At 41.9% G+C, this 15647-nt stretch overlaps 1 protein-coding gene across 2 annotated transcripts; it reads left to right on the forward strand.

Annotated features, from left to right (window-relative positions):
• The first annotated feature begins 1265 nt into the window (after positions 1 to 1265).
• Positions 1266 to 12669, forward strand: si:dkey-14k9.3 (C2H2-type zinc finger protein). 2 transcript variants are annotated; one of them, XM_053650418.1, is made up of 9 exons: positions 1266 to 1727; positions 3653 to 3852; positions 4722 to 4820; positions 4946 to 5041; positions 5915 to 6025; positions 6199 to 6322; positions 7450 to 8128; positions 8336 to 8391; positions 9825 to 12669. In XM_053650418.1, the coding sequence occupies exons 1-9, from the start codon at positions 1697 to 1699 to the stop codon at positions 11108 to 11110; spliced, it is 2682 nt and encodes an 893-aa protein (XP_053506393.1). In that variant the 5' UTR covers positions 1266 to 1696; the 3' UTR covers positions 11111 to 12669. The 2 variants fall into 2 exon arrangements, with proteins under 2 accessions (XP_053506393.1, XP_053506394.1); XM_053650419.1 differs by lacking the exons at positions 1266 to 1727; positions 3653 to 3852; positions 4722 to 4820 and having other exon boundaries at positions 4968 to 5041; positions 5848 to 6025.
• The last annotated feature ends 2978 nt before the right edge of the window (positions 12670 to 15647 follow it).

The raw sequence follows: 15647 nt of genomic DNA on the forward strand, positions 1-15647 counted from the left end.
AAAAAACCCCCAACTATATTTATATTTATTTATTAATTTTTTTTTTCAAGGGTTTGGTAGATGGTGTAATCAAACACAGAGTGACTTAGAGATGTGCTTTGATGCTTTAAAAGCATCTTCAGGCTACTACAGATAGCTCAGCGTCTAAGAATACTATCAAGGTAAAATGCCGTTAGAGAGGAGTTAGTACAGGATATTATTATTTTTTTTAAAATAATTAAGCATGGTGGCTTAGTGCTTAGCATGCTTGCCTCGCCCTTCCAGAGTTGGGGGTTTTGAACCCTACCTCTGCCCTGTCTGCATGGAGTTTACATGTTCTCCCTGTGCTTCGGGGGTTTCCGCCGGGTACTCCGATTTCCTCCCCCAGTCCAAAGACATGCATTGTAGGCTGATTCGCGTTTCCAAATTATCTGTAGTTTGTGAGTGTGTGTCCGTCCTGTGACGGCTTGGTACCCTGTCCAGGGTGTCCCCTGCCTTGTGCCCCGAGTCCCCTAGAATAGGCTCCAGGCTCCCTCACGGCCCTGTGTAGGATAAGTGGTACAGAAGATGGATGGATAGATAGTACTCATTAAAATACTTGGTAAAGAGATACGTCTTCAGTGTTCATTTGAAGACATCCAGTTACTCAGCTATTTGGACAACCAGGCCAAGTTCAGTCCACCACCTGGGGAGTCTCGATACATGTCTTCCTCGTATCTTGAGGGAGTGTCAGGTAGGTCCGCTTTTGGCTTTGTAGTCCAGAATGAGTGTTTTTAACCCGATACAGGAAGCCAAGTGGAGGAAAGGCAGTAACGAAGCGATGTGCCAGAACTTGCAGAGAGTGAAAAAAACGTCTGCAGCTGCATTATATATCGAGTTACAGGGGGTTGACAGCATGCAGGGGTTAAAACTATGAGGGGTGAGTTGCGGTAGTCCAATCTTGTTCAGTCCAATAATGGACTGAGCAAGCACCTGAGTGGCCCCAGTGGACAGAAATGGTCAGATCCTGCATGACCGAATCAGCTTTGCTACAACTCAAGTGGACTTCTTATAAGCCACTGGGACCTACAATCAAATAAATAGTAATGATTATACAACCCCAATTCCAAAAAAGTTGGGACGCTGTGTGAAATGTAGATAAAAACAGAATGCAATGATTTGCAAATCTCATAAACCCATATGATATTCACAATAGAACATAGCAAATATATCAAATGTTTAAACGGTACCATTTTAAGGAAAAAATGAGGTCATTTTGAATTTGATGGCCGCAACATATCTTAAAAAAAAGTTGGGACAGGGGCAACAAAAGCCTGGGAAAGTAAGTGTTGAACTGCTAAATAAATAAAGGTGTTGCAGTTTGGTCATCCGGACGCGTGATGACGCTGTGAGAAAATCCTGAGGAAAGTTTCCACTCAAAAATCCGGTGTTGTGTTCGGACTGTTCAACAGCTCCATGAATTTCTGGTGTGTTTTTATTACATTTTTTTTTTTTTTTTTTTACAAAGACGGATAAAGCTGCCTTCAATTTAACGCTGTTATTTTAAACACACTCGTGTCCTGTTTAAAACGCCGACACTGGAGCCGTGTGAAGAAGTCTGTTCACTTCTGAAGTAAAGCTACACGTTTATCTGGGGAATAATAATAATAATAATAGTATTATTATTATTATTATTATTAATAATCATTCACCAAGCGGCTGGAGCCTCGCTGTAGTGATGGAAGTCTCGAGGCAGGAGCACACTAAAGGTAACTAACTGCTGTTAGACAACAGCAAGGACATTTCTTTCTTAAAATAAATATTAAAAACAAGTCAGACTTTTGCTGTGTGATAGTTTGAGATGTTAAATGTTTACTCGAAGGTCAAGTCATTGCTGAGGAAACCTTTACTACTTCTGCATGCTGTTTAACAAGGTAGTGCACGGGTCTGGACTAAAAGTTTACACTGAGGATGCACTTTGTAATGAATGAATGAATGTGAACAGGAAATGTGACTAAATAAAGCAGCAGGACCATTGCAGGAAGTTACCGGATGTGATGAGAGCACCGGTCCAATCCAACACTGAGATCAGACCTCAGAGTATCAGTCCATACCTGAGTACCCAGTAATGAAGCTGAGTGTGTACAAGCTTGTGCTGCCAAGTGATGTGAACTACAGTTATATCTACAACAGCATGTTAGGGCTACAGTTTAATAATAATAATATATATATTTTAAAAATACATGATTTCGAAAATAAAGGTGTAATATTTTGAGGTTACAGTCATAATTTTGTGGGAGAAAGTCATAATATACGAGATATTTCAAAAATAAAGTAGGAATATTACGTGGGGGGAAAATAAGTCGCAATATTTTGTGAGTAAAGTTGTAATATATGGGTATAAGTCCTAATATATAATATAAGTCCTAATATTATGACAGAATGGTGCATATCAGAGCAAAGAAAATAAAGAAATGCGTTACTTTATCGTCCAGCACATCAGCACCAGATTATTATTATTATTATTGTTAGTAGTAGTAGTAGTAGTAGTAGTATAAAAACGTTGAAACGACTGTGCAGGAAATCGTGTATATTTAAAAGAAAGAACCACACAAACAGAGAAGAAATGCTCTCTCTTGTTGAAGGAGAAATGCCAGGTCTCCTTCGAGGCTATCCATGGTCACGTCTGCAGCGTAACAGCTGGAACTCGCACAGTTTCTCCTTCAATGAAAGAAACGACAGCTTCACCACATCCTCAATGTCCCACGTTTTTAGAAAAGCATACCGTTTTTATCATAGTATTACGGCTTTTTTTTTTTTCCCTCATTCCCTTGAAATATTCAGACTTGATTCTCAAAATCGTCCCGAGATGGTGATGAGGGCACGTTTTAAGACGAGTTGTCTCCTTTTGTTCCTTCTGTGTCATGCCAGTCAACATCACAAACAAACAAAGAAAAAAAACCATCTTGTTGGTGAATCTTTTCAGACCGGCTTGAGATACTGATCAGTATTAGATTGGCAGATACCTGATAGACATGGGAAGCACTTGTAAAATCACCATGAAAGGTTTTTATACAGCTCTTGCCATCTTAACAGACAAAAGGTTTCACATGGGTATAATCTGTTTATCCTGGATTATCAGAAGTGCAGCGTTGTAGGCCAGAAAGCTGCTACTTTCTTCATTTTTGGGGGGTGCCATTTTTATATGGACAACACCCCAACTAGCATTTTGAGTGCTTTCGGTGGAGGTTTGGGGTGTCCATAGTTATGACCTGCACTGAAGAGACCTGCAGTTAGTGTGTGTGTGTGTGTCTGCAGTTAGGTATCAGAGCTGGGATTAGTATTAGTTATCTGTGAGAGCTCCGAATATACTGTACATTTTTCACCTTTTATCCATTATATCCAAAATACAATATATTGTGAAGAAATATTTCAAATTTGATTTAGATAATATTTACAGAAATACTTTTAATTCATTATTTTCAAAAGTGTGTGTATATATATTTATCTGGGGATAAATGAGGCCATTGTGGCAAGGACAAACTGCCTGGGAAGACATGAGGAGGAAACCTTGAGAGGAAGTAAACTCATCTGGGTGACACCAGATTAGAACACCAGTGTGATTATAAGCGAGTTGAATGCTAAACTGTACTAAGCAGTATATGCTGTGTACTCTTCGTAATCTTTGTTTCAGATCCTCTTCCGCTGCCCTCTCTGCGCCTCCTGGTCCCACCTCTGCGACTCGTGTCTGCGGTGCTGTGGCGGATCGTGCAGCAGCAGGATGTGATGCAGTACGGGATGCTCGCAGACTTTGTCTCGTTGGTTACTGAAGCTGTACCGGACCTCTTTAGTCCCACGCATGCAGTCGAACTTGTTCTGGGTCTACGAGCAAAGGTGATCCCATTACCATAAAATCGGCTTCTTCTTTCTTTTGCCATTTAACGGATATTAAGATTTGCCAAAGTGGTCCATTTTTAAACCTCTACTGCATTTATCTCAATTTTCTGATGGGCAATAATACAAAACTACTTTATAATAGTACTATTTAATGTAACTGGAAAAGGAGGGAGTTAACGTTGACATAACGAAAAACATACATGCCACGTCACATGTAGCACGGTGAAGGACATCATCGGAGGGCTCTTAAAATTCGATACATTTTTCAATATTTAGGCAAAACTACTTACAATTAAAGGGGGGAAAAAACCACGAAACACTGTCTAGGATAAGTTAACGTTTATTTTCTGTCATTTCAACACGTTGATATATTTTGAGGATCCTGTTAAATGGTTAAATGTAATTGTTGCTCTATGGAAACAACTGGCCTTAATGGAACGGTTGTATGTGCATTCATGAACTGAAACACACCCACATAGCAAATAAAACACACTAAGCTTCTCTAACAGTATGTTTACAGAAAAACTGTTATAATTTCTGAAATTTTATGTTTCAAGAGAACAAATTAAAAAGATATTTCACCAAAAGCATGTTCGGATCTAATTTTGTATGTATTTTGAGTGAGTAAATTCATCCACATACTTATTTTTTTATTTATTTTTTTTTACTTCCTTTCTAGAAGATACAGTATAACCTTTACGTGCGTATTAGGTAGCAAGAAAACCGTATAAAACTTATAGTCTGGAAAATATGATCCGTTCCACCATTGCACATTACTCCCTCACTATAAAACCCTTTTAAACATATATATGCAGAAGTAGATCACTGGTTTATTGACAAATGCTCTTCTTTATGTCTTCCACTAGCTGATTTTGGAGCTGTGCTACAGGAATGAAACCGTGGACACAGATTTAATCCAGCCTCATCTCAACAGCATTCAGCTGGTTCTTCCTCTGGTCAAACATGCAAGTCAATGCTTTTAACCTAATAATAGAACGTCCATCATATCACCTACGCATTGGCTGTCAGTTCCTTTCATTCAAACGCGAGAGAGCGTGTCCGTTAACCAGGCTGCTGTTTGGTCATACAGGTGGACAGCACGGAGGTAGACGAGACAGGAGTTCACTTTGTGGAACTGGTTCAAACACTAATCAGAGACACTGAGCAGAGAGAACACTTCTTCCAGGTCAGGAATATTTTTTCTTTTTTCTTTTTTTCTTTCCCTACATGAGCATTTTGTTAATATTAGAAATCGGACGTTTGTAAATGAATCATACGTAAATGAATCATACGTAAATGAATCACATGTAAATGAATCACATGTAAATGAACCATATGATAATGAATGAATAAATTAAAGACAGAAATCGGACGTTTGGGTTCCGGTAGATTTTAAAGTAAAGCTCTTGAAGTCATTCTCCCTGGTAATAGTGTACGCTCATTAGTGTACACTCAGTAGCCACTTATACACATGCGCATTCATGCAATTATACCATCTGTCAATCATGCAAATGATGCAGATACAGGTCAAGAGCCTTAGTTAATGTTGAGCATTAACTGACGCTCTTGACTTGTATCTGCATGATTTTATGCCTTGTGCTGCTGCTACGTAATTGACTGCAGGTGTACAGGTGTTCCTAATAAAGTGGATGGTGCGTGCATATAATGTAGTAATGTATTTTTTTTCCCCCATAGTATAGCCAACTGGGGCACTGCAAACACTACAAATGTATATTTTGAACTAGACAATGAAGCTCACGCACAATAGAGCAAATATTTCTTCGAGAACATATTGCTTGACAGTCACAAGGAGAATTAAAATCTTTCTATCAATATTGTAGCACAGGACATATACGTTACCATCAGATTACCCCAGTTAAGATGAACGCAAACTGGGTTTGTTGACAGACATGCATTTGAATGTTTCATTTTGGTAACCAAAAAAAAATGGACTAGAAAATTAACAAGCATATTATTCTTGGATTTTAACAGCGGTTATGGAGAGACCTTGTCCTGTGTACACTCTCGAGGACTCTCATTCTCTTTCTGCTCTCTGTAGAACGTGTTTCCACTGGAGTTTGGTCCCAGCTATGACTCTGCCCTTCAGACACTGATGTGGGACTTCCTATCCCAACTGGAGCACTTCCTACCAGTGCCAGACCTCCTTCAGGTGGGGAAACACTGACTGGAATATTACGGTCTGCAAATTGTATTATATAGTAATACTAGAGAAGTCTGTTATTGTTTCGACTCTTTGGGCCTCAATCAGTTTGGCCAATTAAGCACGGCAGAATTTATAAAGTATTCCTAAAACGTCTCTGTACAAACCCTTTTTGGTTTCAGACTGCGGTCTGGCTCAGATCTGAGTCTTCCGCTTTAAAAGACTGTGAGGAATCCATCAGCAACCCAGATAGCTTGAGATCACTGCTCCATCACCATAAGTGCCTTGGACATCTGGACACTTGCGGTAGGTAATCGTAAGCTTCAACCCGGGGTGCCTGAAGGCTCTGGGGGTCAGAATTCAGTACACCTACAGTCCTTTCCATGTCCTGACAATCTACTAAACCTTATTAGATAACCGTAACGTATGTTAATGATGCATAAACGATCAAATTCTTCCACAGAGAAGTATGAGAATATATTAACAAACTTGGGTGGTAGCATATGCTCCCCTACCACTTTATCCATTTCATTAGGAACACCTGTTCAACCTGCTTACTTAACTAGACGTGCTTTTACGAACTGTCCGGTTTCAGTGAGTCTGTGTCCACTGTGGTCTTCTACGTGCTGTCGTAGCTCATCCACCTCGAGGTTTGAAGCGTCACATGTTCCGAGAGGCTTTTCTGCTCACCACGGTGGGAGAGAGTGCTTATTTGAGATACCAAAGACTTCCTGTCAGCGCTAGCAAAACTGCCGCTCGGCGGATGTCCTCTTTCGCACCGTTCTGTAGAGACTGTTATGTGTGAAAATCCCAGGAAATCAGCAGTTTCTGAAATACTCAAACCAGCCAGAGATCGCATTTTGTCTCCCCTCATTCTGATGTTTGATGTGTAAGTAGTCAGTATTGAATGAACAGCAGAAAATTAAGGCCATGAAGGTGAAATCTGGGGTTATTTTATATATATATATATATATATGTGTGTGTGTGTATATATATGTGTATATATATATATATATATATGTATAATGTGTGTGTGTGTGTGTGTGTGTTAGGGCTGCAACTAACGATTATTTCCATAATCGATTAGTTGGCCGATTATTTTAATTTTTTCCGGATTAATCGGATGGGGGCGGGGCAAACTTTCAGTGCCGTGTTTTTTGTTTATTTAAAATAAAATCCACAAACTGAGTGTTACAAATATAAACTTCAGACTAAAACTTTACACAACCGTTTGTCCAAAACAGAAAAGAACCCAACACACACACACCAGAAAATTTATATTATTAATTTAGGACTGTAGTTTAATCCGGTGTTTTTTGTGCATTTATAAAAATAATGCATAAATGCTATGCCAAATACCTGTGCCAGACTATACCGTGTTCTCAGCTCGTTAAACGGGAACCTTACGAGTTCCTTCTGATTTTCCTCCTCAGCCTCGTCATCGTCGCCGAGAGTCGGTGACTGCATCCTGACCGCTCTGTCTGCCAAGGCAAGCCGAGTGGCTCAGATAAACTCCGGCGATAGTCTCAATCCACCTGCTCCCAGTGAGATGCCCGTGTGCGTAATGGACGGAACCGACGTCGAGACTGTAGTGGTCACATCCGAATGGACGGAGATTGAACTACATGCGAACCAGATCAGAGAGGACAATAGCGAGGACGGCGATCATTCACCCCCTGCTGCTGACGGCGATCAGAGGGAGTCACGGATTAACGGAAGCACTGAGGAGAGTGAGAAGCACACCGACGCTGAGAACTATATCGGAGAATCTGCACCGACACGGAACAGAAACGATGGCTCTGTAGGACGCGCTGAACACATGACTGCAGAAGCAGAACGACTGGCGAGACTGAATCTGTCCTGTAGCGTCACACCTCCTCTGGAGTCTACACTCACTGTGCCTGTAACCGCTGCTGACGGAGCTGCCGGGACCCGCAGATCAGCTCGAAAGCCTAAGAAGACTTGGAAGTTGAAATCGGTTAACCTCCCGAAGCGGAAACGCAGCCACGGCGCGGTAACCGGTCAGAAGCGAGAGAGAACGCCGCTTGCACCCGTGAGAAACTCCGGAACGGTCACAGAAGTGGACGGAGAACGTATCCCCTCAGATAACGGGTCAGTAGTGTCGAAGATTTTAGATTCCCGTTTAGTACTCGGGTCTACTTTAAATGAAATATACAGTGAGGGAAATAAAAGGTTGACGCGTCCAATAATTATTTCCCCCACTGTATTAAAAAAAAAAAATCTCTTGTAATACTTTGCACAACGAATCGTTCGTCTAGTACGCAGTGGTTGTGGACTAACACATTTTTATTGTTTTAGGGATGCTGCTGAGCTGCCTGTGCCTCCTGGTCTTGACACAAGTGATGGAAATACAGGTTAAGTCTAGTCCCTGTTTTGTTCCATATTACTATACAAGTGACTTTCAAGTATTTTGATATGCTGTATCATTCATTTCACCCCTTGTTTTTCTTGGTAGTGTGTAGAGTTAATTTTTTATTTATTTATTTATTTATTTATTTTTTGAAAGACTGGTAAGTGGAATTTTTTTTTTTTTTTCCTTTCCCCCATGCACATTTTTTAAAATACGGGGTATTTAGAGCTTCCTCGGGACATCCACACACCAGCTGACAGTATAAACCTTCTTACTTTGCATTTAGAGTTGCGGTCCTAAGTTTATATACGCCTTACAGAGTCTGCAAAATGTTAATCATTCAAAAAATAATAAAAGGGGTCATAAAAATTGCATTTCGTTTTTATTTGGTTCTGCCCCAAATAAGCTATTTCACATAACAGATCTTTACCTATAGTCCACAAGCTATACGATGTCGAGATCCGTCTTTTCACACTGAGGACGACTGAGGGACTCGTACACGACTATTACAGAAGGTGCACACGTTCACTGATGCTCAGGAAGGCAACACGATACATTAAGAGCCAGGGGGGTGTAAACTTTTGAACAGGATGATCGGTGTGAATTGTTATTATTTCGTCTTCTGGGAAACATGTAAATATCTCATGCAGCTTAAGGGCAGTACTAAATGAAAACAAATTAAACAAAATGATGATAAATTTTACATCGTCCATCCTGTTCAAAAGTTTACACCCCCTGGTTTAATGCGGTGTGTTGGCTTCTTGAGCATCAGTGAATGTTTGCGCCTTTTGTAATAGTTTGTAATAATCCTGGTGGATTTTTCTGAACGGCGGGCAGTTTAACTTCTCAGGACGGACAAGGGACTTTTGAACCGGTTCATTTGTGTAAATTCAGTTATTATTGTGTCTTGTGGACTATATGTAATCATCTGTTATGTGAAATTATGATACCTCTTTTTTTATTTGTTTATTTATCTTATGTGTGTATGGAACGATTAAGACGTTAAGTTGGTTTAGCGTTCGTACGGAACATGCCTTTTAATGAGGCACACTTCGAAGACGGTCCCTTCGCAGTTTAGGTCCAGAGCCACTTGATGCTCGATTAAAAATGGAGAGAAGTATTGAAAAACACGAAACGGCGTGTAGACACGAATGTGTCTTCTGTTGATTCGGATTCAGTTTTATTTACGTTAGTGCTGGTCACAACACACGGGGTGCACTGATAGTACAGGAAATGCGAATGTATGCCAAACCAATGTAAATACCATAACTATGAAAAACGGAGCAGATTAATAGTCCAGTGAAATAGTTTTGTCCAAATACACGCACGTCTTGATGCAGTGTGGAAGAATTTAAGCTAGCTTCGTTTTGTCTTGATGATGATGATGATGATGATGATGATTATTCATCATTTGCTTCATCGTGAACTGTTTTGCAGAGCTCTCCTCCAAGACATTCTCCTGCCCTCAGTGCCCGTATACACACGTCCAGGAGCGATACGTGAAAAGTCACATGAAAAAGGTCCACACGGTTTCGTCGGCGACCGAGAAAGAGCCACACGTGTGCCAGGTGTGTGGCAAAGGCTACCGTTACCCGGGCATGCTGAAGGCGCACGAGCGCAGCCACACGGGCGAGCAGCCCTTCCAGTGCACGGCGTCGCACTGCGGCCGCCGCTTCTCCTACGTTCAAGCCCTGCGGCGCCATCGTTTGGTACACGGTCTCAAAAAACCCCCTCCGACCCTCCCTGGCGAGCCTGTTCCGGAAGCTCAGCCTCAGAACAATGAATCCTGGATGTACACCTGCCTGTATTGCAGCGAGAGCTTCAGCTCGCTCAGTGCTCGCCGCGAGCACCACAAGACGCATCCCGAGGACGATCTGAAGCGCTGCAACGACTGCGGCAAGAGACTGAGCTGTCAGGCAGCGCTGATCAGGCACAAGCGAGGCCACGTGGGCGAGCGACCGCACAAATGCCTGCTCTGCAACTCCAGCTTTGTGTGCGCCACCAGTTTCAAGCGGCACATGCTCGTGCATCAGCCCGAGAGGCCGTACCGCTGCAGCTGCGGTAAGGGCTTCACGTACAAAGGCGCCCTACTCTCCCATCAGCGCACTCACACAGCCGAGAGACGCTACAGGTGTTCTCACTGCAGCAGGTGCTTCCTCTACCCCGGAGAGCTGAGGAAGCACGAAAGGACGCACTCTGATGAGAAACCGTACCTGTGCCCGCACTGCGGCAAGAGTTTTAAGAGAGAGAGGATCCTCCGTGCGCACGTAGCCGGCCACACCGAGGACAAAATCTTCAAATGCTCGGTCTGCAACAAAACGTTCGCGTATAAAGCGAGCCTGACCAGGCACGAGCTCACGCACACAGGCGAGCGGCCGTTCCTCTGCTCGGACTGCGGCAAGACCTTCTTTTCGTTCGGGGAGCTGCTGAAACACCAGCGCTACCACACGGGGATCAAGCCGTTCCAGTGCTCACACTGTGACAAGAGCTTCACGCAGGCCTGCTACCTGCAGCTGCACACCAGGTACCACACCGGCGTGCGCCCATACACGTGCCCCCAGTGCGGCAAAAGCTTCTTCACGTCATGCCGCCTCAAGAGACACATGCAGATCCACACGGACGAGAAGCCGTTCGAGTGCGCCCAGTGCGGCAAGAGATTCAGGCAGGCGTATGTGCTGAAAGTGCACCAGCGCACTCATTTGGAGAAAGAACTGAGGGTTTAATGGAAGAGACTTTTGTTTTGAGTGTTGTTTTTGTTGTTGTAATTAACAATAATGAAGCTGACTCTTTTTTTTTTTGGTATATTTTCGTTTTCCAGACAGTTTGAAATTTTGCACTTTCAGCACAAATCAGAAAATAAATTTGCCTTTTCAGTCAGCAACAGCAGGTCGAGTTATTTGCATGTGGACATAACTCCTGTGTTTTGCAGGTTTAGCAGGTTTAACAGGTTTACCTGTAAGAAACAGCAGTTCCTCATCTGATTGTTCGCAGATAGCCGAATGCATTAAGGAAGAAAAGGCACAGGTGACTGCAGATCTGCTTACACACAAACATGCGAGTTGTGTGACCTTAGATAACGAAGACACACTCTATGGCCAAAAGTACGTGGACACCTGACCATCACACCCATTTGTGCTTTTTGAACATCCCGTTCCAGATGTTCCCAACCTCCACTCTTTTCCGAGAATGCTTTCCTCTAGATTTTGGAGATGCCCACAAACTTTTAGACATATAGTGTACAGTAAAATTAATCACACGTTAGGCCGAATGACCACTGATGTTCATTTATTTCCAGTAACCACAAGATTGACAGGAACACTGGTGCTACATGATTGAATGATTGGATAACTGCAAAAATTATGCAGTGCAGGTGTTCCTATTAAAGCGGACCAAAGTCTGCCTGAAAAACTGTCATTCTTTGTTTGTCCACTTGATGTCAGCACTGCTTCGTCGAAAGTAGGGCTATCTGGCAGTAACCCCCTTTTAGTACATTAAGCCCCAGCCTCTATATATCATACTGTAAATCCGACCTGAATATTCAGAGTGAAAAACATCAGTTAAAAGTGCAATTTGATATAAGTACTTGTACTAATGGGTAGGTTTTGTGAGGAAAGTTGTGTTGATTGAGGAGGGATGGAGGGGAGGGGTGGGGTGAGGGCGGGGGGGTGGTCAGCTTATCCCGCTTTCTGTATTTCTGTGCAGTCAAGAGAATAATCAATACAAAACCCTGAAAACACAAAAGGCGCCAAAGGGCAGATGCCTGTGGGTGTCTGGACCGAGTTCCCCTGCTCCTCCTCCCTGACTCTCAGCTTTGGAGTCCAGCTGTGCGAGCAGAAAGAGCAGATTGGCTGTAGTTCCCTGCTGCTGTGCACTGACCTTCTATATACAGTAGCTCAGCGGATAGGAGTTGCCCTTTTGCATTGATGTCTGATTAGCTTTCTCTGCTTACGTCAGAACGTAAAGGTACTAATTACGTATTTGTTGTAAGGAGGTTGCAACCAAACACACCACCATTGATTTCTCCACAGTATTTCCACTTTGGGGTAAGCCCACTGCCTTTTTAAAGGCCAAGTAAACCTTGTTAGCTTGATGCATTTTCCTTATTAAAGAAAGAAACGTTAGCAATTCTGAGCCTAAAAGCGGGGGAATGTGTATTCTGTTGGGAACTACATATATCCTGTTGCTCAAGATCTTTCTCTTATTACACACTCCTGCTATGAATGACTACTCACATGACACCAGGCGAAAGAGTGTATTTCAAGTCTTATTAGATAGTTATCTGAACGAGCATGTTTTATATATATATATATATATATATATTATACTAGCAGCATCGGGTCCTCCAACATGCTGGGATCATTTTTAAAGACACCACAAACATCAGAGGATAGAAATGTATTTCTCAGACGTTGAGAAATGCTAGTATTTGACTGTTTTCACACGGTACTGTATGTAAATATGTCAATACAGTATGCCGGACTCCACAAGGGCCGACAGAAATATCTAGTTAACAACTTTCATTTACGATTCAAATCATAAATCAATTATTTATTGATTTTTCTTTTTTTTGCCCTTCAGTAAAACTCAGGGAAAAACAACATTTCAACCAAAGAACAAATCCATACTTTCCCCATTTTCAGAATGATTAGTTCTGCTGAATGGATTTGAACTCGTAAATTATAAAGCAGAGTAATTAAGACGTTCTTTCTTCTTGCTAAGTTCTGGCTGGAAGAAACGAGTCTCCTGTGGCCTGTAACCCTAGGCTACGCTGTTAATTACCAGGTTATCAGCAGTCACCGGTTCGGTGTAAAAATCAGTCAGGCTTTTGACCAGGGCGAAACATCATACTGTACATGGTTTATATTTACACTAAAGATTTGAAATGTTAGAAACCTAGGAGAATGAATACCACAAGGAGCGCAGGGAACGAAACAATTCGAAGGCTTAGAAATGTGTGCGAGATTAAGAAATGACATATACAACGAGGCTAGTTAGAGGCTAATTTGGGCTGTGTTGTAAACAGGTGGCGCATGAGCAAAACAAGTAGACCTAGACGTAGTAGTAGTATCACTTCAAATGACTTTGTTTTAATCGAAGGCATTTCAAAAATCTAGCGAATGTGCGCACGGGCACAGCCCGATGCAATCAGTAGACTTGATAACATCTAACAGAGGACGTTTAGCGTCAGTGCTTATGCGTTCTGGAGCAGAGGTTTCTTGATGTTCCTAGATGATATAAATGTTGGCTCTGAATGCTGTACTCTACTGGAAGGCTTTGGAGGTTCCTGTCTGTATTTACTCATTGTCTATTACTTTATTGTCTTGGTCTGGATTTCATCTTGGCAGAGTAAATTTAAGAGTGGTCTTGATTTTCTGAAGGTTATGGTCTTAATTTTAGTCATGTTAAGCATTTGGAAATGCATGGAACGTAGTCATGGGTTCATATTTCATATGATTTCAATCGGGGTTTTTTTTTTTTTCGTCTGGTTTAACTCGAGAAGTAACTAATATTGCATTTGATTAAGTTTATAATGCAATTATAGTGTGCTGTATTATTAGGAGAAATACTATACCATACATCTGAAGTAAACAAGATGACAGGTATGTATTTATTTACTGACCTACTGACAGTGGTGGAAAACGTTCTCTTTATTCGCTGGCCAAGAGGACGCTCCGTGTGCTGCCCAGCCCTGTGTTTTGGTTGCCTGGGATAAAAGTATACGAATTCCCAGTGACGGAATGAGTCTGCGTAGTCCGTTATTAGAAAACGTTACTAACGTAGCATCTTGTTGTTGTCAGCCAACGTTTTGGCTAGGAGCTGTGATATTCTCTCCACGCATCGCATGTAAAAGATTTCATTCGTGTCTGGCTAGCATCCGCGTTGTCCCTGTGTATTCGTACTAGCAGGACAGCGTGACGTGGGAAAAATCATAACTTCCGTAGCATGACGGAGATAAACCCTACTTGAGAGTCGGAGAGAATTTGTTTCAGATTGAAACACACTGTACATCCTAAAGATATCAGATCAGGGAAATTGCACGTGATCGAGAGAACTGCAGCAGCACTAAAAGGATTAAAGGCTGTAGTTCCCACTCTCGTCACATTCTCTATGGCTTCACTTCAGAATCACATTCGATTAGTTTGGTGAAATAATCTCTTAATACCCAAAGATGGGGATTGCTTTTGCACACACATAAGCATAGCGAATCAGATTAATGAAAAGTTATCAACTTCTGAACTGCCAACTAGGACAGATGTTCTCATTTTTGAACCTTGAACACAAAGCAAAGTAATAAGCCATTGATCGGATCATCCGATTTGCACTTCTCCGTTCATCGGACATCATAATGAGGCGCTGAGGCTGTTCAGCCTTATTATATACGGTGTTTGATAGTGATGAGTGATTGGTTCAAGGAAGATAACAAATAGTACTGCGACTATTATAGTATAAGTTTAAACTGATGAACGTAAAGGCCGTTTAAAGGCGAGTAGAGAAGTCTAACTGCACTTGCTTGGACTACTCCAGCTGTCAGTCATGCTTAGACAGTTATGACAGGGTGTCTTTAAATAAACGAATACCTGTGTGCTGTAATGAATTAGAGCCATACTGTACATGATGATGGATGAAAGCTCATCCACAAGGTCAGGCCATTTTTCAGTGAACGCAGATGTTAGGAATGTGACCTCTGGGGTTACGATTCTTAAAGTGTCATGAAACACTAAACTACATTTATTGAGATTTTAACAGAGGGGTTCGTATCGCACATCGTAAAAGACGGTATTAACATCTGTCCATTTTAATTGTACGAGAAAGCTGGTTCATTTTGAGCGTTTGTCCGTTATTTTCATCTTCCTGGTTTAAAATCTCGTCGTGTCAAATGCACTATAGTACTTCGATGAGAAGATGCCTGTCTCTTAATTATTCAGGACAGCACGTGGTGCTTTCCTACAGATGTAGTAGATATAGAGAGAGCTGTTCAGATGGGTTGCAGGTGTTTTGGTTTTCAGTGGCGTAAGAGTTCGAGTGTGTTTATTCTAGGGATCTATGAGAATTGGAGAAAGGTGGACTTCGGACTTGCTCATGAAAGCGGTTTGTGTCTACACGATGATGCGATACTCAGTCCCGAGGACTTTTCTACCCATTCAAATGAGGTATGTGTCTAATTTTAACCATGAGCGTTTTACTTACCTTTTGAGCTAATTCAACCGCTTAAATCTCCGCAGGCCGTCACATTGGAGAGTTGGCCAAATGAGACATAGA

The sequence above is a fragment of the Ictalurus furcatus genome, chromosome 19, assembly GCF_023375685.1.
Source record: "Ictalurus furcatus strain D&B chromosome 19, Billie_1.0, whole genome shotgun sequence".
In the NCBI taxonomy this organism is placed as follows: domain Eukaryota; kingdom Metazoa; phylum Chordata; class Actinopteri; order Siluriformes; family Ictaluridae; genus Ictalurus; species Ictalurus furcatus.